Source organism: Dermochelys coriacea, chromosome 2 (genome assembly GCF_009764565.3).
Source record: "Dermochelys coriacea isolate rDerCor1 chromosome 2, rDerCor1.pri.v4, whole genome shotgun sequence".
Classification (NCBI taxonomy): domain Eukaryota; kingdom Metazoa; phylum Chordata; order Testudines; family Dermochelyidae; genus Dermochelys; species Dermochelys coriacea.
The window spans coordinates 207419570-207444091 of NC_050069.1; the positions used below are offsets into that span (position 1 = coordinate 207419570).

The following is a 24522-nucleotide window of genomic DNA, read 5'->3' on the forward strand; positions in this document are numbered from 1 at the left end:
TTGCCCCCTTCTTGTGGGCCGCTTTCATAACCCTCATTACTTTAATCACCTCAATAGAGCCAAACTACCAGTAATATATGCCAACAGCAAAAATGCTTGGATGACAAGACACATTTTCAACAACTGGTTCCACCACAGCTTTGTTCCAGCTGTTCTTAAGTATCTGCTGTCGAAGAAACTAAGCCAAAGCACTTTTGCTACTTGACAATTGTCCAGCCCAATCACTGGTATCGAGCAATGGAAAAATTCGAGTGCTATACCTACCATTTAACACATCAAAAATTCAACCTTTATACCAGGGCATTATTCAGAATTTTAAAAACTATCATCAACAGGAGCTGATTTCGGCGATCGTGACATGCACGTCTTCAGGCATTTCCGAATTCCTGAAACATGAAGGAAATTATTTATTTAGTTAAAGCTTGGGATGGAGTAAAACAAAAGTCCATTGAAAACTGATGGATGAAGGCTCTCGGCGATGCCTTTTCTGTCAAAGACATCTCAGACTCGGAAAACTCCAGCAGTGGCACTGATTCAGAGCCAGACTTTGAAGGATTTTTGGAAGAAGACGTCCTACAAACATGCACACAGACAAGAGAGGATAACAGTAAACATCTCTTTCAAATGATAAAAGATTTTAGTTCGGATAAGTCGCCAGAAATCATTACTGAGTGTCTAGAGATCAATGAAGATTGTGCGACTTCAGAATTTCTTTCCGAGGAAGAAATATTAACAGGCTGGGAGGCTACGTCGGACCACGAAAGTGATGGCAAGGATGTTGTTGAAAAGAAAGAAAAAAATATGCGAGCCAGAAAGAGCAGAAAATAACAGCATTTTTTTCCTAAGTGAATCATAGACACTTTTTTCAGCATGGCCTTCTTAACCTGCAGTCCGTTAACATGCGGTTGTGACAGCTTGACTCCGCGCGTAAATGGGTCTGTACTGTAAAAAGGAACAGACGAGAACCCCAAAAGGAATGATCTACAACTCTATGCTATGTAACAACATTAAGGCACTCAATAGAAGCTGGCATGCTTGACAGTCCATCTCAGGCTGAAGGCAACTGTGAAGGATTGAGAGCAGTTCACCCGCACAGCCCTATATATCCTCAGTGTGTACGGTGCACGTGTGGGCTGAATGATCACTGCTAATAAATCTCCAATTAAAGGCGCTGGGGCACATGCGCATCTGAAGTGGAACACCCAAAGGGATATAACCTGAAGAAGAATTAAGATTCTCTATTTGAGGATTTTGCCTCATGCTCCGAGCCATTTCCACAATCATTTTCATTTCAAAATACTACAGAATCAAATTGTTCTGAATGTTGACCCGTAGAGAATCACCTATTAACCAAAGACATACTAAAAAAGAGGATGAACATGTTCTCTAGTGTTATCTGCTTCCTTGGAGTAATTTGGAACAATGGAAAAATGTAACAAGTGTCCCATCTAATCTAATATCCTGATCCCATAACTGCCTAAATCAGGCGTAGGCCAAAAGCCTACAATGCACCTGACTAAACCATGGAATACATACAGGAATGGAAAGTTCACAGTAATTTAGTTCCCAATTTCTCCCAGCCAACGTAATTGAAGATGCCTCTTTTAGCCAAATAAAATGTAATAATTTATACTGAGTTGTAAGGCATGCATAGCACTTTACAATTGGTCACTGTCCAATGGATAAACAATTCTTGCCCTAAGGCATTCAGAGACTAAAAGCACAAATGAGTGGAATACAGTTCAATTTACAATACAGAAAGTGTCAGACAGTAATCACTGGAGGACATACCCTCACTGTCACTGGAATGTAAATGCCACCCTTTTAAAAAAAATTTTAATGAACTATTTATCCCCCACGTAACTTGTCACAAGTTCCACTTTGCATAAACTATTTCTTTAATTTTTTTACATGTTATCTTTTACATGCATTGTCCTTTTTTTTATTATTATTACTGTGGAAGATGATACAAGTAAATGAATGGGTTTGTGGGTTTTGTATGACCTGCTAAGGAGTAAGTGGGAAGGAGGAAAGCTAAACCCAAAAGATCAAAAAAAAGTATGAGTCACTCCCATAGTCCAAAACAGGATTGGGGCCTCATTGTGTTTGGTACTTTGCACACACTCATAAAGGCCTGGTGGTCCCAGAGAGCTTTACAGATCATTAACATGTGACGGTAAATTAAACAATACTGATCCTGTGCTGACTGCTGAGGGGTCACATCTATTCACCCTTACAACTGGTGACTATACTAGTCATTTGTGCTTTGCACAAAAGGACTGAAATAAATGTGTGTGTTTTCCCTCAGCCCCTCCTGCCCTCAGAAGTTGTCCTGCCTCACTCTGAAGTCAAGTCTGCATCTTTGCAATCAGCCAGTCTGGGCTCCAAGGCAGCTCTTCCTCATTCGCGGCTAAACAGAGCTTCTCCTTGCAGATCCCTGATCTGGGAAAGTGGCAGCAAGGAGAAGATTGGTAGATAGAGGAGGGTATTTTGACTAGTTGAGGTGGAAAGGCCGTTTTGGACACATTCCAGAAATAAGTCCAGACAATTTCTGATGGCCACAAATTCTCATCTTGCTACCCACATATCTACTGTGACTAATAACATTCTTTAGGAAGTTACTCTGAGCACACTGCAAGCTGGGATCAGTTCTACGTTTTCTAAATAAAACTAACCAACTATATCATTAATAAAAATCTCTTGTATCTTGCACTCTTCTTCTATCTACATGCCTCTAGGAATGATTTCCTGTCTCAGGCTGTCTAACAATTATATTCTAATAAATTTGTTAGTCTCTAAGATGCTACAAGTCCTCCTTTTCTTTTTGCGGATACAGATTAAGAGGGCTGCTACTCTGAAACCTGTAATTATATTCTTGTCACTCTTACTTAATAACTTAGCACCTACTGTAGGTCCTAGAACAATTTGTATAAAGGTCTATGTCAAGAGCAGACTCTCTTATATGTGCCAAGACATCATCATTTGATATCAAGCAACAGTTTCTCTGAAACTGGTCCTGATGTGCTGTTTAACCTAATCTACACATGAATTAACAAAACAATGTTTTGTAGGAGTTAAGGTTGAAGCAGGACATGTTCCATTCACCCAAAACCTTAAAAGAATGGAAATAAGAAATTAAGGGGAAATGCTCTGCATTTATTTCCACTCTCATATTGCCTACAATGATTTTGATAACACACTTCAACACTTCATAAAGATCTCTACACTTCATAAAGCTCTCTCCTTCCGTCTCCAGCAGATACCAAAAAGCCAAGTATATATATCCCATCTTCATGAAATTTGCGCTCAAAGTGCAAAACCTTAACAGTGGTCTCATATGCTTTTATATCAATTATACTAACAGATCAGCACATCTGACTGTCATATATTCCATGCATTTGAAAGGTTATTCCATTGTAACATTGCAGAGGTCACTGCTTAAGTTTTGTGGTAGACTGAAAGTCAGGTGGAACTGCTAGTCCCTCTGTAGGCCAGCCATTGGTGGAAAACTTGTCATACACTTTTTCCCACTCCCAGTGAGTTACAACTATTTACTACTTAACACTAGAACATTTGTAATAAGGAATCCTCGCTTCTATCCCTGGTTTTGGGGAAGAAGTGTGATTTATGATGGTTAGAGCTAGGACATTCCAAATTTGTCTAGTGACTCTGAAAGGCAGCGTGATGCTGTGAATAAAACTGAAGTTATGGGCCAGCAATGATGTTGCATAAGCCCTCTGCTAATTTATTCGAAAATGGAAATGGGGGCAAGTGTTAACAGCTCTCCCCTGACAGTCTTTTAGATTAGGGTTCATGGATTTAGCCTATCCTAAGAGTAAGGAATTGTACAGGAATTTCAACTGAAATTAGAAGAGGTAAGATTTTAACTCCTGGTTTCCTCTTCCCTGCTTAGGGAATTTCCTCTAGGCTAGAGGGATATTTGAGAAGAAGGGAGGAGTCGTTTCTCTGTCCTTCCCTCCCTGGGAGTGAGTGACAGCATTTGTACCACCTGCTAAATTTGTCATCAAATTCAAAGGGTTTGCCTCGATGCAAATATTCTCCATTATGGCTAAAATACTATAAAAATGCTCTATAGCCAAACACCACTTATGCATACCTGATATTCTAGGAATCGGCACAAGAAGAGCAATGATGTGGACAAATGACAGGTCCCAGAGTGCTTTAGATTACTTGCAAAAAGTCTCTCCCTCCACCCCCCAAAAAAGAGAAAATCTAGTACAAAAAATATCTAAAGGGCTGATTTCTGATCTTTTACTTCTCTGTATCAATTCATTTTTCATCAAACCACTGTGAATATTCAAAGCTCAAATATTTTATGTTTTCCATCACAATAAGATTTTTATAAAATAAAAGTTTAAAGCTCTTGGTAAACTGAACTCTAAAACATATGATTAACTATGGTGTCTGCACGAGAAGATGATGAAATTATCCATTACTATTACCCAAAAAGAATTACTGCTTCTCTGATCTCTCCAACATTTTAAAGATGGCAAAGTTAGAGAGCAGTAGTGCACCCAAAATATTGTATTTGTAGTCTTATGATATGGGCTTTATATACATGCAGATTCTACCTCAAGATCTTCTCTACCAGAAAAATATAATTTCTGACAGGTTCCAGAGTGGTGGATGAAGTGGGCTTTAGCCCAGGAAAGCTTATGCCCAAATAAATTTGTTAGTCTCTAAGGTGCCACAAGTACTCCTTGTTTCTATAATTTCTGAAAGTGTCTATGGAAAATTTTGTGTAGTACTACTACGCCACCTAATCAAGATAACGTTTCTTTCATATATATTTTATACCCAGGAATTACAATATCCTATTGGTTATTAAAATACCATGTTTCAGAAATATCTATTTGTGCAGAGGTTATGTATTTTACACATAAAGCTAGACATTGTAAATATCAAATTTTCCTGAAAGGCTTCTTTCATTAGTATTTTTAGATTTTATTCCTAACAAAGCAACCATTGTTTTACTTGTCCTTTTGCCAACATTCTTATTTCAAAGTATTCTCCATCGGAGAGGCTTACCCACTTGCTAGAAAGTGAACTAGAGAGTTTAGTCAGACCTAGTCTCTATCAAGGATTCACACAAATTAGGGAAGGAAAAAACCTATTAGAACATCTAGTCCATATATATATATATACCAATGCAGGATCATTCCCTAACATGCATTTTAAAACAAGAGTCCTTGTCTGTTTTCTTGTCTCCATCGGCCTCTTGGAGGATATAATATCCAGTTCAAACTGCCCCACCTGGACCAAGACGAAACAGAAAATGAAACAACGCTGACATCTGACAAGTTAGGAAATGTCAGAAAAAAGTGCCATGTGGTATCTTAATTCACCCACTTGTGCAGTAGTTCTCAAACTTTTGTACTGGTGACCCCTTTCACTTAGGAAGCCTCTTAGCAACCCACACCTTATAAATTAAAAACACTTTTTTATATATTTAACACCATTATAAATGCTGGAGGCAAAGCGGGGTTTGGGATGGAGGCTAACAGCTTGCGACCCCCCGTGTAATAACCTCATGAACTCCTGAGGGGTCCCAACCCCCAGTTTGAGAACCCTTGCCCTTGTGCCTATGCATTATGATACGATCTTTAGTTACATGATCGCATATTTTTTCCACAAGGCTCCTGCTTCATTCAGTGAACAGGATGGATGGTGCTCACTTAGCAGCTATTAAATATTTTGTTTATCCTCATTGTTCAGTGTGTGGCCTCAGGACTTGGCTGCATATTATTCACAAGCCACTCATGGGCATTTCTATGGCACTCTTCACTATAGCATTCAAGTGCTTCACAAACTTTTTATTTATCTTCAGAACACCCCTCTGAAGTGAAAGGGTGTAATTCCCATTTTACAGAGGGGAACTGAGGGACAGAGAGATTTGGGTCAAAAGTTTCCTCTAATTTTGGGTGCCCAATTTGATACATCAACTCAAAAATCAGATCTTAATTCAGCATTATATAGGATTTTATAAATGCATTCAAAGCAGAGCTCCATTGACTTCAGTTGCAGCTTTGAGCACTCAGCAGCTCTGCAAACCATGGTATATAGCTGGACACCCAGAAAATGAAAAACATAATTAGTAACCAACCACTTGTGTAAAGTTTGGTTTAAGTAGCTATCACCACACAGGAATTCGGGGGGAGGGGAAAGGATAGTCAGTTGCTTTGACTGCCTAGAGACTTACAGAAGAAGTTGCCTAACTCAGACCTTAACTTTGCCCCTAAGTCAAAAAATCTCAAATCAACCTTGACCATGAATTTTTTCCCACCCATTCTTGGCTACTAGATAAAGTAGACTTGAACACTGTCCGAATGAGCACTCTTATTTACTATCAGGACTACTATAATTCCCTCAAGCTCTTTACTTTGTTTCTCAAGATAAGTAGTTCTGGGGTGAGACTGGGGAGGCTATAATGTGGTGGTCAGACTACTCTTTCAATCAAAGCAGTAAGACAACCATCTTCTACCACATTTACAGGCTGAAATTCAAACACTGTCCTACTGGTTTTCAAACCAGTTTGTTGGCTTGCACCATCCTGTTTCCCAGATATCAAAGCCATTTAGTTTCATACAAGCATACAACTCAGGTACTGTCTTCTCCCCCCACCACTATTTACAGTTCGAAAAAAGCAGGGGTGCTGGATCCAGGACAAAGGCTGGAAGGTTGCCCTTGAGCGCACCCTCAAAAATTCCTGATTACCCAGTTGGTTGCACGTAGAGCTTGAGTGAGCTGACGGGGCCGGCTGATGGTCTGCCAGCGCTTATAGCCCTTGCCCTTCTTTTGAAAGGGCTCTGGTTGAGGTTGGGTCCCGAACCTGCAGGACTGTTGCGGCTTAAACCGCTTCCTCTCAAGCCCTGGAGTGTAAAGGGCCAGAGAGTACAAGGTAGTCCTAGAGTCTTTTAGGCCGTGTAATTTACTGTCCGTCTGTTCCAAGAATAGTACCAGGTCATGGAATGGGAGGTCCTGGATGGACTGCTGAACCTCCACTGACAGGCTCGACTGCAACCAGGATGCATGCCTTATAGAAATAGCCGAAACCATGGTCTGAGACGCAGAAACTGCTGCATCTGAGACCACTTAGAGCGCAGCCCTGTCTGCAGCCGTGCCCTCATCGAGGACAGCCAGGAATTCCTTCCTGGACTCCTCTGACAGCGAGTCCATGAACTTAGCCATGGACTGACAAATACTAAAATCATAGCAGCCAAGCAAGGCCTGATGGTTGGGCACTCTCAGCTGGAGGCTGGACGTAGAATAAATTTTTCTACCGAAGAGATCGAGCCTTGTTGCCCCCTTATTCTTAGCAATTGATCCCGGTTGGATCTGTCTATTGTGCTCAATGGCTGCTGACACAACCAGAGAGTATGGGGCAGGATGGGTATAAAGATATTCAAAACTCTTAGCAGTGACATAGTCCTTTCTTTTCACTCGCTTGGAGATGGGGGGCAAGGAGAAGGTATCTGCCACAGGGCCTTGATTAGTTTCATCACTCCCTCGTGTACTAGCAATGCCAAACTGGAGGGGGGCTGCTGTACTTAATACATTGAACAGGAAGTCTGAGGGCTCTGCCACCTCCTCAGCTTCCAGCCCCAGTTTGATGCCACCGTCTTTGAAAGCTCTCGGTGGGCCCTGGCATCATCTTGGGGGACCGCATGAGAAGGCCCCGCTATCGCCTCACCTGGCAGAGATGAAGAGGAGGCAGGTACAGGTGGGTCTGCCCACTCCACCATTTCTGCCAAAGGAGCTTCAGCCAAGGCTGGCTGTCCCTGGGGAGCTTACTCTGACTCCGCGTCCGAGTCAGGCAGGAGACAGTCACCGACTGTCTTTCGGCTGCCTCCGAGACTGATCAATGCCCCTGCAACAGTTGGGGAAACCCCCAGGGGTTCCATAGTTGCCAGGGGGCCAGCCACTGGCCCTGGGGCCAGGCGGCCACTGGTGGCCCAGAGGGGAAAGCCAACGTCCCCTGTGGGTGACCATGACTTGCAGGCAGGTCTTCCTCCTTGGGCTCTATATACTTCCTCCTCACTGTCAGAGCCCAAGGAGGCAGATACGTGTCTGGGGAACCAGAACAATACCGAGACCACCACTCTACCCAATTCCTGTCGGCTCTCTCTGTGGACCTCCACTGGGGACCTGCACCGGGACGATGGCTCAATGCCGTGACTCCGGTGACCGGCGGCATTTGGCGGATCAGTGACAATACCCCGGCGATCAGCGCCTCACACTTTGCCACTCCGTAGACCAGGACCAGGAGTGAGAGGATAGACATCTGAGACCGTGGACATGCTCACAGTGATCAGTACTGGTGATCCGGAGACCAGTGATGGGACTCCAATGACCAGCGTCTCGACCCACCGGAGCAGTGCCGAGGACCAGGAGACCAACTCGGACGCTCCCAGCACTGAGACTCTGGAGACTGGTGACGTGCCTCTTCAGATCTGCACCAGACCACCAGCGACTGACACTGGGACCCTGAGGAACGCTACCTAGAGTCCAGGGACCGACACCAAAAACTCTAGCAAGTAAGCCGATCTGCATCCAGGGGCTGGTGGTGCTGGCAAGCGCTGGCGGGGTGCCCCCGTGACCGTGAGCGATGTTGCACTGATGGAGACCACTGGAAGGGTCCCAGGGCAGGTTTACCCCTCAAATGGGGCACCTCACTGGCTGGCATGAACAGCACCACTAGGTGCCAAGTGCCTCTGCTGCTTTCCAGGGTGGCGAGCAGGTCTGGAAGTGGGCTCAACAGCTCAATGGGAACTGGAGCCTGGTCATCATCTGGAGGGGCAGAGCCGCCCCGCATGGGTCTTTGCTCTCCTCCAGCTCTCTCTCTCCCTTTATGGATGTATGAGAACATCCTCTCCTGGCCCTTCTGTTTTTTAAGCTAGTACTGGGGATAGGGATCAGCGCCGGCCAGCAGTGTGCTCCAGACTGAGGCCATGGGTTCTTGGAGCAGAGTTCAATCTTGTCGGCTCTGAGGCCGGTGTGAGGGCAGACTCCATAAGGAGCGCTCGAAGACGAATGTCCCACTCCCTTTTGATCTGTGGCCTGAAGCTCTTGCAAATGCGACACTTGTCGCTCATGTGGGTTTCCCTAAACACTTTAGGCAGCTTCTATGGAGATCACTGACTGGCATAGATTTTTTGCAGCTGTCAAAAGTCTTGAAGCCTGGGGACCAGGGCGTGCCTTGTCTCTAGGCTAAGTCCAGGACTATAATTAATTCTAACTTTACACTAAGGGAGCTATTTACTGTACAACTTTAACAACCACATACAACAAATTCACTACTAGGCACAGTTGAAATAGGAAAGCTTGCCGAGGCAAGGAGACATTCCAGCACCGTCACTGGCAATAAGAAGGAACTGAGGGATGGGGGAGCTGGCGGTGCCCCTTATACCAGTGTATATGCACGCCACTCGGGAGGGCGCCAGAGCTGGTCTTCTACGGATACACTGAGGGAAAAACTTTCGGCACTGGTGCATGTGTCGAGCACACGCACCCACAATGGAATGGATATGAGCAGCACATCTCAAACAACCGTTATGAAAGGTAACGGTCTTTTTTCACTATTTGAAAATAAATTGTTGCAAAAAACTCTTTCCAGGGAGACTCAGTGATGAACTAAAAAGAGAAAAGGAGAGTTTTAAGTGAGATTTAAAGATATGAAATGGCTCATGATTTCTATTAGATGTGGTAGCACTGGTGCATGTGTCGAGCACACACACCTACAATGGAACCTATAATACAATGGACATGAGCAAGCACTCAAAGAAGAATTTTGACTTATTCACATATATCCCCTCTCTTTTTTATTTGGAAACTAATTATGTTTTACCATTTGCAGTCTATTTTCATTTGACAGCCAGAAAATAGGAAGAAAATCAATTCTTACAGTATATTAAAAACTGCGATTTGATGTGAGAAAATATCTTCTTGACACATTTACCTGAAGTTGTTTCCTATTTGAGCATATTAGGTTCCTTCCATCTCATTACAAAACCTAAGCTGTGTCAGCAAATGAGCACAAGACTCTAGCACTGTTTCTCTGGGGTTTACGAAAGGGCAAAAACACATAGATCAGGAAGAACACTCTGCTAATTAAACTGCAGCAGATGACTCAAGAAGAGAAGGGCTTGTCATAAGCAATGTCTATGCTAAGAATGATCAGATTAAATATGCAAAATGTGAAGAAAAGGTGGGCAACAGCACAAAGCTGATATTCTAGACCTTAAATAGGCTGCAATAGTTCTGACAGTTTCCCTAATTATTCACAATAATGGACATAGGGTTCAAAAGGCAGGAGGAAGAAATACATTTTTCTCCATTATTGGTGCCGAGCACCAAGGCTAAAATCATGCCTGTCTGAACACTGATCAGTTTCTGCAAAGGTTAATAGCAATTAAATGTGGCAAACTAGACTAAATGAGAAACAGGTCACGATACCACTGTACTTGCAAAGAGCACAATACTTTGTAGAAAAATATTTCTGAAATATTTCTTAAAGTAGCAAGAGCATCTAGAAACTGAAACACAGTAAAAACAACTGTTCAAATTAAAAACAAACATACAGTTTTAATATATAATTTAGGTATAGTTTTCTTCATAAACCAGTTCACTAAATCCCATTTTTTCTTTTTTATACAAGAGTATCTGAGCTAACCAAATAAAACAAAAGAATAAAAGATTCTTAACATTCCTTAAAAGATATGTTTGACCCTAAAAACTCCTTAATGCCAACAGGAAAAGTGTTCACTTTTCTGTAACAGTAGCTCCTGACAGGCCTAACAAACTCACTAGATCCAACACATTGCTTTCGTAGTATTTATCCAACGAGGGTCAAGTGAGGTATCTAATAAAAGTTTATGTCAAACTGAGTCATGATAGTTGCGAGATGGATGGATGAATATTTAAAAGGTTGTGTATGTACTGAAAAGATGTTTTAAAATCTGTGTCCCAGGCAAGGTGGACAAACAGTTACACCAGACAAAGGATGTAGATCACCTATCTGCTTTGGTTCATATTTAGATTAAGCACTGTAAGTCAACATGGAAGCACTGTTTTGCATATAGTCAACAGAAGGCTGTGAGGGCAACTTGGAGCCAGCACACCAGGAGAAGCAAAAAGACAGTTGGTTATCCATTCACTGAGGAAATGAAGAGCGGAACTTCATGAACTCTTGGATCCTGGGTGTGTGAAAACCAGCTAGATCTACAAAAGACTGAATCCTTGGGGGAAATCTACTTAATTACATAGGAAAAGTAACTGTTGATAAACACAGGCCCAGGTTTGCATTCTACGTTTTTGTTTTATATGCAACAATTTTTGTTTCCATTCTCCTTGTTTACTATCTTTTAAATTTTAGCCTTTGATAATAATCTTATGATAATATAGAAGGGCGTTTTCCGTAGGGCTACCATATTTCAGGTTTCCAAAAACAGAACACTGTGGCGGGTGAGTGGGGTGGGGTGGGGGTTTAGAGTTGGGGATGCTGGAAGGGGTGACTACAGCGGAGGTACTCAATGGTAGTGGAGGGCAGTGTCGCTCCCTGTCATGGTGGCAGGGTAGCTGGCACAAGCCCAGGATGCAGCTGTCAGTCAGCACCTTCTTGTGAGACACCCTCCCCAGGGCTGGGAATTGGGACCTGTATGCATGGGATCTGGCAGCTATGGCTTGCAGGGGAATAGACCAACCAGCTGCGGATGCAGGGGAGGGACCTGGGCTCCTTCTGAGCTGCAGCTTGTCTGCTCAGCAAAACCCCCAGACATTTCCTGTTATTTGACTGGTTTCAGAGTGGTAGCAGTGTTAGTCTGTATCAGCAAAAACAATGAGGAGTCCTTATGGCACCTTAGAGACTAACAAATTTATTTGGGCATAAGCTTTCATGGGTTAAAACCTACTTCATCAGATGTTATTTGAAAAATCCGCCCATACAGAGAAAGAAATCTCAAAAAAGAGGCTATGTCTGGGAAAACCCAGACATATGGTGACCCTACTTTCAGAAGCATTCAGGGGCTGGGTCTCACCTACTGTTAACTTGCAAGACAAAGTAAGGGGTATCAGAGCCCTGAGGAGATTGCTAGGGTGGTGTCGGCGAACCAATATTCAGTTAAGCACAAGCAAATCTTCCTCTAAATGGATGCAGGAGGGTAACAAGGTGACTCTCAGTCCTGGGCACCCCAAGAAAAAGAGATGACCCATAACTCGATGGGGGTAGGGGGGAGCAGCACAATTTAATGGGGAGAGACACATGACCACCCCATGTGTCGCCTCTGGCCCCTTTCCCACTACCCCTGCGTCTCCCACACCCCCTCCAAGCTGGCACCACCTTTCTCTCACAGCTCCTTCCCCACTTACTTCTCCCATAGTGTTCCTGCTGCGGGCCAGAACGGGCTCCTTACACCTACTGCCCAGCAGGTAACTGCAGTTGCAGGCAAGGAAGGGACAGAACTCAAAGTGGGGCTCAGCAGGGGCACTAGGTACTGGTGCCTTTCCCAGGCACATCCCCCTCAGCTATACTCAGCCCAACTCCCACCCTGGCAGAAACTGGTGGCAGGGGGGAGGTGATTCCATCCCCCTCCCCCACATCGCCTCTGCAGAAAAAGCGTCACACTATGAAGCCCTGGAAAGTATATTAGCAAACAACACCATTTTTACTTTATGCTGGTTTTAGATGACAGACAGGAGTCTCTGCCACTTCAAACTTTTAGCTGTTATAAAAAGCCAAAATGGAAATTGTTTCATCGTTTAATATTTTCCATTCTGTTTAAATATTTATTTTGTTCTGTATCTCTTGCAAATCTGTCTTCATATATTTACACCTTGCATTGAACTATATGCTAAACATTTAATTCAGAAACACTGGTAACACAATCCTTCAGCTTTTGTTTTGTCTTCAGTTTCAATTAAGTTTTCACATACTGGTGAGAGAATTAAAAACATATGTGTTCCACAAGAAAGGCTGTGTATGTAACATTTTAAATGCTCACTATATCCAAGCAATTGTTAGCTCCTGGATGCAGGCTAATAAATGAAGGAAAAAAATAAGAACAAGTAACCTAACTTACATTTATATCCTCAGGGTCTTCCAGACCATCAGGTCGACTAAGGTTGCGAGCAGGCTGACTGCAGACTACGTTGTCTTCTAGTTCCCAAGAGGAAGTCCTTACAGGCAGCCTTTGGAGCTCCTCAGGATAAAAAGCACCATCTGCTCCATCTGAAATAAAAATCAGAAGAACAGGCCTCTTTATTTATTGTATAAAAAGTTCTGTTCAATACAATTAGTACACTTTTTGTCACATCAAAATAATAATTAAATCAAAACTTCAAATGTTTTCAGTGTAGATTTCATACAACTAGGAGTTCTCAAAGCCCAAAATCTGGTAAACAGAATGCACAACTAGAACAAACTTTGGTGTGAGTACACCATTGTTCTTGTGTCCTCTTGAAAGTTTCCCTTTCAGTGACAAGAGTAGACAGACTTATTAATTAATCCAGCCATTTCTGACAAAAATATTATATGCAAGGATATCAACAGTCCAGTCCTGCCTCTACATAAATAAAATGGCACCTTTATTTTTAAATTGTGATAAAAGAAAGATGAGGAAAATAAAGCTTTACAAACCTCTTGTTTCCTGGATTGCATAAGGGTTTCCATACTGCAGCACTGGAAGTCTACTTGGCACTGAAGGAACCAGCCCACTCTCCTCTGAGTATGGACTAAGAAAATGTAAATCCTGCTGAGAAATCTGTCCCTTAGTTATCCTTGCAGCTTGATTTTCTGGACTCCTGCCAAGTTCCTAATTAACAAAAAATTTAAAAATGTAATTAACACATTAAGTCAAATTATCAAATGTTTTAAATTCTGATTAAATAGTTTAATTAAAAGCTTCAATTTTAAAAAAAACATTCTAATATTTATGTGCCAATTTTCAGATCCACCTTTCATGACTTGACTGAGTTGACTTTTTAAACTAACTCCAGGTTTTTGTTACATCATTAAATATATTGATAACTTATTTATTAGAAGTTTTATTTTGAAATTCTATCAATAGGTGCAAACTCAATAAAAAAGCCAAAATCACCAGTATTGTTCATACAAATATCTACTTTTGCAAAGCAAATAAAAAAAATCTTACAAAACACGCAGAGGCTCCGCTACTTACACCTGATCTCTCCTTACTACTGAGATGATGTGCATATTGTGAACAATTCACAAATAAAATTCCTGTTGTATCTCAAAAACACTATACTTTAGGCACACTCTGAATATGCAGAAATCAGGTATAGGCTTGATGCAATACTCTATGCACCTATCAAAAGAGGAATATTTTTAAAAACTTATTAGATATATTGGGCTGGATCATCTACCGGTATACATTGGGGTAGCTCTGTTGACTTAAATGGAGCTATCCCAATTTATATCAGCAGAGGTTCTGGCCCACTGGATTAAAGTTTCTTGCTTTCAGTAAGAGAAGAATTTTAAGATGGAATATTCCACTCATTTCAAGCTAGAGAGAAGAAACAAAACAATGTAACTGGAGAAAAAGTAGGAAGCTGTCCTAACTTTTTTTGTCCTACAATTTGTAGGCGGTTTGTTTATAAACCCCAAAGAGCAAACAAAAGAAGTTCAAAGTGCTGTGTCTACTTTCTAAAAGTCTGAGACACTTTCTGAAAGTGGAAATGTCCCATATGCTTATAGTTTTTTTTCTACAATATGGAAACATTTTTGCTAAAAACATGATGGCATTTAATACTTTAATTCCAGCATCACGTAAGATTAAAATAGAATGTACATCAAAGTGCTTGTAAAAGTTGCTATAAAATAGTCTTAGCTATAAGCTGGACTGCTAGGGTAGAGACTGATTAAAAATCAAAGGCTATATAAGTATGTAAATAAAACAGAAACTAAGTAATTTTATAGGTTTGAAGAGACTACAAATGAACATTTTTAGCATGCTATGTTTAGTGACATTTATAAACAAACACTGATAATGGAGTATAAATTGAAAAGCTGTTTACTGTACTATGCTTAACCTTTTAAATCATGGTTTCAGTCTAGCAGAGCACTTTGATTCTTCCTTGGAATTGTTCTAGCAAATTTATAGATATTTACATTACAAGCTTTTATAAGCTTCATACAATATTTTTACAGTTGCACTCCTCGTGTGTTGTTTAAAATGATTCCCTCCAGATAAATAGTCGTATCAAAATCCTGACTTTTACTTACTTTTCTATGAATTAGAGAAATATGGTACAGACATACTTAAAAAAAGAAAAACCATCCATGTATTTGGCTATTCCTTTGTATGAAAAACAGTAACAGCAGCATTTTTGGGTTGCTTTTGAGAAAAAAATAAATTAAATATTCTCATTTTCCAACTAGTTTACTCTATACTGAAATTATTTTGAAGTCACTATTTATGAAATAAAAAGCTGTGCTGAATGCCTCATGTACATCCTCTCTTCCATCTTGGTTCATTCATGTAACATGGAATGAATGCACTTACATATTTTTAACAAATATTACTCTCCCCATTAGCAATGCCGTGCAAAAATTATCATACTGTGATTAAGATGTATTGGGAAGTAGGATAAGAACACCTATGAATAATCGCCCTGTAAAACACGGAATATACTTTCAGCATTAGAACATCATCTTTAATATTTCAGCATAGATTTCTTTAATTTTAATCATTCAGATACTGAATTTGATTAGAGAGACAGCTTTTTAAAGTGGCAGTTCATTTTCAAACACTTATTTAAAAATCTGGAATGGCATTAGAAGGTATACAAATGTCCTTTTAGATAAACTACAACTCTGAAGAGATCATCACCAAGGTCACATTGTAACATCTGTCAATCTGCTGCTGGCTGCTTGTGGAAATAATCAACAATGGTAGTGAATGCGTGCGTCTGGTTATAACAAACAATCCTTATGAAACAGTGGAAATAATAACTTATCAAACTATATATGAATAGGCACTGTTCTTCTTAGATGTCAGATTAGAATTTGACACACCCATTTATCCCAATTTCTAAGGAAAAAAGAGAGAATTCTGTTATAAGTAAATGGATGACAGTTAATGCTAAACAAACAACAGGTATATAAAAAGATTCTGCCTTACAAATTTCACTAGATTAAATGCAGCATATGATTAAATATTCCGGAATTCTATTACAGCACAAAACATTTATTTCTAAACATAGTATTTCCAAATATTAAGGCAGATGTTTTGACTGTTTCACTATTTTTTGGTTTGGTTTGGGATTCTTATTTTTTGATAAATATGGAAGTTATTTATAGAAATCTCACCATTAAATTATTTTTTATTATTTAAAGATCAGTTAATTCATTTTTACTGCATTTTAAAATTTACCTTTACATGTTTTATGAGTGGTCTTCTCTATATACTGTTCCCCACTGTACTCAAACAAATTAACCAAGGTTGGCTAGAGTAGTCAGGAGGGAGTTAAACTAATAACAAAAAGGGAGACAGTAAAAAGAGGGAAGATATGCACTCTCAGCAAAAAACTGAGATGTTGAGAACAAAACCAAGAAATCAAAGGATAAGCAGAGAAGAAATTCTTGAATTGCCTATACACCAATACTAGGAACCTGGGTAACAAACAAGAGGAACTGGAAATGTTCATTATTAACATACATTTTATCTAGTTACTATTACTGAAACTTAGTGGGATGATTCGCATGATGGAACATTAAATAGATAATAACCATTGATTTTAGGAAGGATCAATTGGGCAAAGGGAGAGAGGGAGTGGTACTCTGTCAAGAGGCACCACCTGTTCCAAGTCATTGATAACTAGGAATAAAATTATCTTACATGCTTATGGCTCAATGTCCTAACAGTTAAAGCACAAGATGGGGTAAAAGTTGGTGTTTGCTACAGACCAACAAATGACAATAGGGAACAGGATGACCACCTCTTTATGCATCTATGTATAAGAAAACAAACAAAAAAATGTGGTCATAGGAGACTTCAATTTGAGTGACATACGCTGGAGGTATCATGCTGCCAGTACTAAAAAAATCCAGAATTTCTAAACATTATAGATGACAGTTTCCTAACTCAAAAAGAGTTACAGCCAACACAGGGAATTCTTTATTAGACTTTGTCCTAACAAATAAAGAGGAACTGACCACAGAACTAAAAATTAGGGCTATCAAACGATTAAAAAAATTAAATGCGATTAATCACAAGATTAAAAATCATTGTAAAGCTCATTAGTAATGAATACAAATCAGAAGGAATTGTAGAAAACTGATTAAGGGAAGCAAAGGGACACAAGGAGAAATCTATGGCCAGAAGAATTAAGGACAATAGGGAGTTTTTAACATTGTAAAGAACAAAAAGAATTCTGACACTAATGTTGGCCCACTACTAGATAGAAACAGTAGAATGATCAGTAATAATGCAGAAAAGGCAAAAAAATGTTCAATAAAAATTTCTGTTCAGTATTTGGGGAGAAAATAGATGATATAGTCTCATCACATTGTGATGACACTCTTTCATTCCACTAGTATTTCTAGAAGATGTTAGATGCTACTGGAGTCACACATTTTTTAAATCAGCAAGTCCAGATAGCTTGCATCCAAGAGTTTGGAAAAAGCTGGCTGAGAGACTTGCTGGACCATTAATGTTAATTTTCAACAAGTCTTGGAGCACTGAGAAGGTTCCAGAAGTTTGGAAGAAAGATAATGTTGTGCCAAACAGGATGACTCAGGTAATTATAGGCCTATCAGCCTACCATCCATCCCAGGACAGATTACAATGCAGCTGATCTGGGACTCTATTAATAAAGAATTAAAAGAGGATAATGTAATTAAAGCAAATCAACATGGGTTTATGGAAAATACATCTTGTCAAACTAACTTGATATCTTTTTTTGATGAGATGACAAGTGTGGTCGATACAGGTGATGGTGTTGATGCATCAGACTTTTGTAAGGCATTTCACTTGGCAGTGCACAACATTTTGACTAAAAAACTAGAATATAAAATTAACATGGCACTAAACGCATTAAAAACTGGCTAAGGGTACGTCTTCACTACCTGCCGGATTGGCGGGTAGTGATTGATCCATCGGGGATTGATTTATCGCGTCTCGTCTAGATGTGATAAATTGATCCCCGAATTGACGCCTGTACTCCACCTCAGCAGGAGGAGTAAGCGGAGTCGACGGGGGAGCCGCTGGGGTTGACTCGCCGCCGTGAGGACGGCAAGGTAAGTGGAACTAAGATACTTCGACTAAGATACTTTGAACTCCCCCATCCCAAGTATAGACCAGGCCTAAGTAATAGATCACAAATTGTAACTGTAAACAGGCAATCAAGACTGTTTCCAGAGGGGAGCCGCAGGAATCAGTTCTTGGCCCTATGCTAGTCAACATTTTGAAAATAAAACTCCTTACTGATAAAGTTTGCAGATGACAAAAATTAGGGAAGTGGTAAATAATGAAGAGGACAGGTGACTCATTCAGAGCAATCTGGATCACCTGGAAACTGGATGTAAACAAACAACATGTGTTTTAGTAAGGTTAAATGTACACATCTAAGAACAAAAGAATGTAGGCCATATTTCCGAATCAGGGACCCTATCCTCAGAAGCAGTGGTTCTAAAAGATTTAGGGGTTGTGGCGGATAATCAGCTGAACATGAGCTCCCAATAGGACACTGAGGCCGGAAGAGCTAATGCAATCCTGGCATGCATAACCAGGGGAATCTTGAGTAAAACTAGAGAGGTTATTTTACCTCTATATTTGGCACTGGTACAACCACTGGGGGAAACACTATATGTCCACTTCTGATGTCCACAATTCAAGGATTGTTGATAAATTGGAAAGGGTTTAGAGAAGAGCCTGGAGAATGATAAAAGGATTTAAAAAACTGCCTTACAGAAAGAGATTCAAGCAGCTTAGTCTACTTAGTTTAACAAAGAGAAGATTATGAGGTGACTTGATTCAGTCTATAATTATCTACATGGGGAAAAATATTTAACAATGGTCTCTGCAGTCTAGTGGAGAAAGGTATAACATGATCCAAAGGCTGGAAGTTGAAGTTAGACCAATTCAGATTGGAAATAAGGGAATTTTGACAGTGATAGTAATTAAACATTGAAATAATTTTCCAAAGGTCAGGGTTGATACTTCACCACTGACTTTTAAAATCAAGACTGAATTTTTTTTTCTAAAAGATATGCTCTAGGAATTATTTTGGGGAAGTTCAATGGTCTGTATTATTACAAGGTCAGACTAGAGGATCAGAATGGTCCCTTCTGACCTTGAAATCTATGAAGTACCAGAGTCCACTAAACATAACATCTAATGGTTACAGTACCTTCTCACTGGTGAAGACCTCCAAATGTGATATCAGTTCTTTTATTGCTCTCTCCTTTTCTGCCAGCTGAACCTACATGAAAAGAAGTTTGCTTCACTTAGATTACAGATGTATAACATTTCCCCACGTATTATGCTGTAAATACACAAAACACTCAGCAATTTAAAATCACATTTCTGTCTGAAAATATTTTACCTACTATAACTACATGCAACATCCTTTACAACTGAATGAAGTTAGCAAAAAATATTTCTCTAATTTTCTTCGGTTTGTTTACTGTGTGCGTTTTTCAGCACTTTGTGTTTATTCGATGTCATTTAGCCTGGTAGCAGCGGGACATTAGGAGGACTCTTCTTCAGACACATGGCTAGGGAACAATGGGAAAGGGCAGAAGTGATGATGAGGATAGTGGTAAGGGATACATCTCTCCCAGGGAGGAGATTAGCAATGGGAGGTAAATATTGATCCTGATGAAGCCTGCTAACAGATTTGCATTTGCACGGATGAGGGGCCATCTACTTTGATGGTGTCGTTCTCAGGCCTGCCCACACTCCTACTCAAAAATCCCACATGTACATCAGTAGGTGGGATTAAAAAAAACAACTTTTTTTTCCTCAAAAAGAATTCTTATTAAATTTGGGTATGATTCCACAACGCTCTACTTTGTGCCTCTACCTATTCAACATGTAGGCAGTAAAACTTACTTTATACTGGTCCTCCATTGCCGCTAGCTGGAGTTTTGCACTCTCACTGATTTTCACTTGTTCTTTCCATTTCAGCTCCAATTTGGCCAATTCATCAGCATAAACACTGCATTTCATCTTCTCATCCTAAAGTAGTATAACAGAAATCATGATGAATCACTTAACATTTTACAAATCTAAGAATTTTTTTTTTTTTTAAATTATCTGACCATGCAACACTCAGTGCTTCCCAGAAATTACATAACTGACAGGTGGCTTTCCCTGTAGATGATTACAGGCCCCTATTTATGTGGTAAGGCTTTGAAGAGGACAAGAGTACTGGGGACTATAGCAATGAGGTCCAATATACTTTTCCTCCTTGAGCCTTCAACAAGCTGCTATTCTTCTCTCCCCTTATCTGTTCCACCTTTTCTGTATACACACAGTTTTATTCCTGTTCTTCAAAACATGCTGCCACTCTGTAAGATGTTTCACATCCACTTCAATAAAAAAAACCCATTCCAGCGAGCTTTGCCAACACCCAGAGCGCTTTTCATTCAGAAGGCCAAAGGCAAAGGTTTCCTTTAAAGCATTCCATGTAACTCAAATGACCAACACAAGTCATGATGAAACACAAATGTGACCCCCGTGCCCCTCCCGCCACAGGAAGTAATGAATGCAATTGCCTTGCACATGTCACACCACGGTAAACAAACATATTAGCATAATATTTTTGTGAAAACAAGAAATATAGGGTGGTAAGCTTAATGGAAACAAGTGAATGCACTTTATTTAAATAGTTGCCGCCGAAGAAGATCTCTTTGCAGAGATTTCCATTCCACCATTTCAGGTTGTTCTCATCACAATATTTGCTTTATAAATTACTGACATTCCACTTCCACCCAAAAATAGCAGACAAGTATGCAAAAAAGAATACCATAGCACCAAAACAATGAGGTCCTAAAATTCTACTGTAAAGTTATCTTCTTATGATAAAGTTTCTATTATGATCACATCTGTGCTATATAAATGACTATTAAGGGAACAAACAGCTTGGGGGCTGAGAAGAGTATTTCAACGTTTGAGATTTATTCCCTGTAGCTACTTTCTGTTCAACTTTCCAAAGCAGCCCTTTACTTACTGATAACATTTGCTTGCATTTCTTATACTTCTCTGTTTTCTCAGCAATTTCTTTCTTCATTTCACATGCTTGCTCCTTTACCGCAAACTCTGAAACTATATCAGGTGAAATGGGGCTAGCTGCAAATATTGAAAAAAAAATATGAACATTTGTTCTTTGTTTTTTAAATAAAGACAGCGCAACAGGAATGAGTGAAGGGTGGACAGCAGTTCAAATCTTGCCAAAGTCACACATTAATATGCATCTTGGAAGCAATGGGTATATGACCCAATCTCTGCTGGCCTCAGGCATATTAAGATGAGATGTATCAGGCTCTTGTCAATGAGGCCCTCAACTGGGCAAAGTTTGGATACCCATGCTGAACAGAAAATATTCCACAGCACATAAAAAGTGTTGAGAGTTGAACATCCCTTTGAGAAATTAAACCATTTATAAACTTAATTCTCGGAGCACAATATTATTGGTACTTATATTTTACCCTTCTAAAAAAGTGCTTAATATTCTAAATGTCACAAAATTGCAACTCTTTACTTTCTCTCCAGTATGTGTTATGACATATTACATGTTCCTTTCTTTATGCTTAGAAGGCTAGATTTGTGGGAAGCTTGATAGTCCATGAAAATTACAACCTAGTCAAGCGTTTTCTAGCAAACCATTAATGTCTATAAATTATTAGGATGCACATTTGTCCTTTTCTGCAGATAACTGAACACTTTACCAGCATTGATTTTGCAATAAAATATATTAAACTGTAACTGTGCCATGGCTGAAGGGAGGTTATGTTACTGTACACATATTGAGATTTCTTTTTAATGAAATTCTGTTTATTAGCTAAACAAAAAACCAACCAACCATGCTGTATATCGTAATAATTGCTCTTGATTAAACACCAAGTCAGGGCTCAATCCTGCCAACACTTACATAAGTAAATTTCACTCATGTGAGCAGACCCAATGAGAATATTTATGGATACAAGTATTTGCAGGAGCAAGCTCTCAAACTTTTCTAATCTGTTTCCATTGGGTTATCCAAACACCAAGAGCTAGTTGTTCATATACAAAAGTACTTTTATAGATTACTTCACAAATAAATATTCTATTTGAGGCCAACAAATAGAAACCATTAAAAAAAGTTTACGTCGTTGATACCTGGAGATGTGGTCAACTTTTTATCTGTAATGACTGCAGTAGCTGTCTCAATGTTTGAGGCATCTGTCACTTTCTGTTGGTTCCCTGCAGTTTTCTTATGAAAAAAAAATTGTTGGTACTTTATTCAAAGAAAACATCAATCAAGAATTACTGTGAACTGCTGAGAACACAGATATGTTATAAATTTAACTTAGTTCACTACTTTTGGAAGAAGTGGATAACTGTACACCATCCACCGCTTTTGTTTAAACTTTAAAGAAAAACACAAAAAGCAAACTAATATATTTCTCTGACTTCACATCTTCTACTGGAAATGGACTCAAAGTTGCTGGTATCAAGGTGAGATAAGAATCAAATACACACTTTATACTATCTCCACTGCATCTTTGCCACCGACCCTGAAATATGATCAGTTTATTGCTTTTATAATGCCATATTTTATAATAATTTTCTTGCAAAAACAGTAATTATAAAAATTATTTTACAAACTAGATTATGGATATCTCCACAGAATATCTGCTAAACTTTAAAAATTTAAATTTAATATTCCAATTTAAACTGGAATCTATGTTATGAATTGGGATGAATATAGACTAGATTAATAAAAGACAGATCTTGGATACTATAGTTCCTTTTTTTTTTTTAAGCTAACATTTGAGCTGGAAGTCAGATGTCAGATATACACGCCATACACATAATACACCACATCCCAAGACACAGGCAGGAGACCAAGAGACATTATGGGTTGATAACTCATTCCCTATTGACCTTCAGGATGATACAGAAAATAGCAGATATGAATCAGGTAGCTTCTGCAATATAGATAGATCGATATAGATAAAATAAGCAACCAAGCACGCACACAAAAGAGGTGCAGATGCACAGTTCTGTTGCTGCATGAAATGCCTTTACCCATCTCTGTACACAGTCTTTCTCCCAAGTTCTCCCTTCCTCTCTGCAGGGGAGATGAGTGAAGGAATGAAAATGCAGTGCCACCATTTCCTCCCTTTCACAGTTGCCGAGAGAAGATGCCTCAGCAAAAGAATACTATGCCTTGAAAATAACCCAGTTTATAACATCACAAAAACTCAATAAGCTTTCTACATATACCAAACACTCAGATGCTATGTTTGGTTTCGACAGCAGATATCCAGAATCATAGATATAAGTTGGGCTCTACTACAGAAAATATTATATTCGTTGACCATTCCTCACACAATGTTCTGATTCTTATTTAAATGTATTGTTGTTTGCCACAACAAATTTTAAACAAACGTTGAAAAGTCACAAAGATCAAATAGATTCTCCAATGCTACTTACTGTCTGGTCTACAAGTTTATTCACTTGTTTTTGGAGCTTTTGGCAATCCTTGAACTTTTCTCGATAATGGTCAGCAGCCATCTGCAGACGAAGCTTCAGATCCTCAACCTCTCTGCGCAGTTCCTGCTCTACTGTGTTCGAAATTTCCTTTAAAAAAAACCCCACAAAACAAAACAAAAAATATCAGAAAATATATTCTCTTTTGTTCAAATCAATACTACAGAACCGTTTTCAAGCAGTGGTAATGGAGAAAGATTTGATTTTTGGGGGAGAGATGGAGGATTAATTATTTTTCTTGGTTGTAAGAACACAGGTCCTACAAGAGCCACATTGAGCAGAAGGTGGTGATGGAGTGAGAGGGCATTCATCTCTGGGTCTGTGAGATGATCTGCATCCACCACAACACGAGTTTGAGCATTCTAGGGACTATTCTAATTTATGGCAACAGACTATGGTTCTGAAGGAACTATATACAACTAAGAATTGGCAGAGCACAATTGTGTTCCACCATGCCCCCTATGTCAGTGGGAGAATTGGAGTGGAGATATATAATTATTGCAGAAACCAAATAACTCAGCTTTAGCCACTGGGGTAATTCTCACCTGTTCAGATTTGACTCCCTTCTGCAGCCTGAATGGTTTAATGGACCAGAGATAATCTGGCCAATTTTTCTGAGAATCCTTTTCAAAGACACGTTGTAAAGTAATAAATACCTTTTCAACTCTACCCTCATAATAAAGAATTCTGGGATATTTGAAAGTGAAAAATAAGGTAAGTTGCTTTTGCTACATTTTGGAAGCCTAGATCAACATTGCATGAATTTTCAGGATGGCACACCATTTTAATA

General features: G+C 39.6%; 1 protein-coding gene across 2 annotated transcripts in view; it reads right to left on the reverse strand.

Annotated features, from left to right (window-relative positions):
- Positions 1-24522, reverse strand: part of TAX1BP1 (Tax1 binding protein 1) — a 104858-nt gene that overhangs the window by 11552 nt on the left and 68784 nt on the right. For both annotated transcript variants that reach the window (XM_038389785.2, XM_043509128.1), the window contains 7 exons: positions 23676-23822; positions 22356-22449; positions 21208-21326; positions 20088-20213; positions 19384-19455; positions 13652-13826; positions 13095-13243 (listed from right to left, as the gene is read on the reverse strand). In XM_038389785.2, the coding sequence (XP_038245713.1) occupies positions 13095-13243; positions 13652-13826; positions 19384-19455; positions 20088-20213; positions 21208-21326; positions 22356-22449; positions 23676-23822 (882 nt within the window). The remainder of the gene's footprint in view (positions 1-13094; positions 13244-13651; positions 13827-19383; positions 19456-20087; positions 20214-21207; positions 21327-22355; positions 22450-23675; positions 23823-24522) is intronic.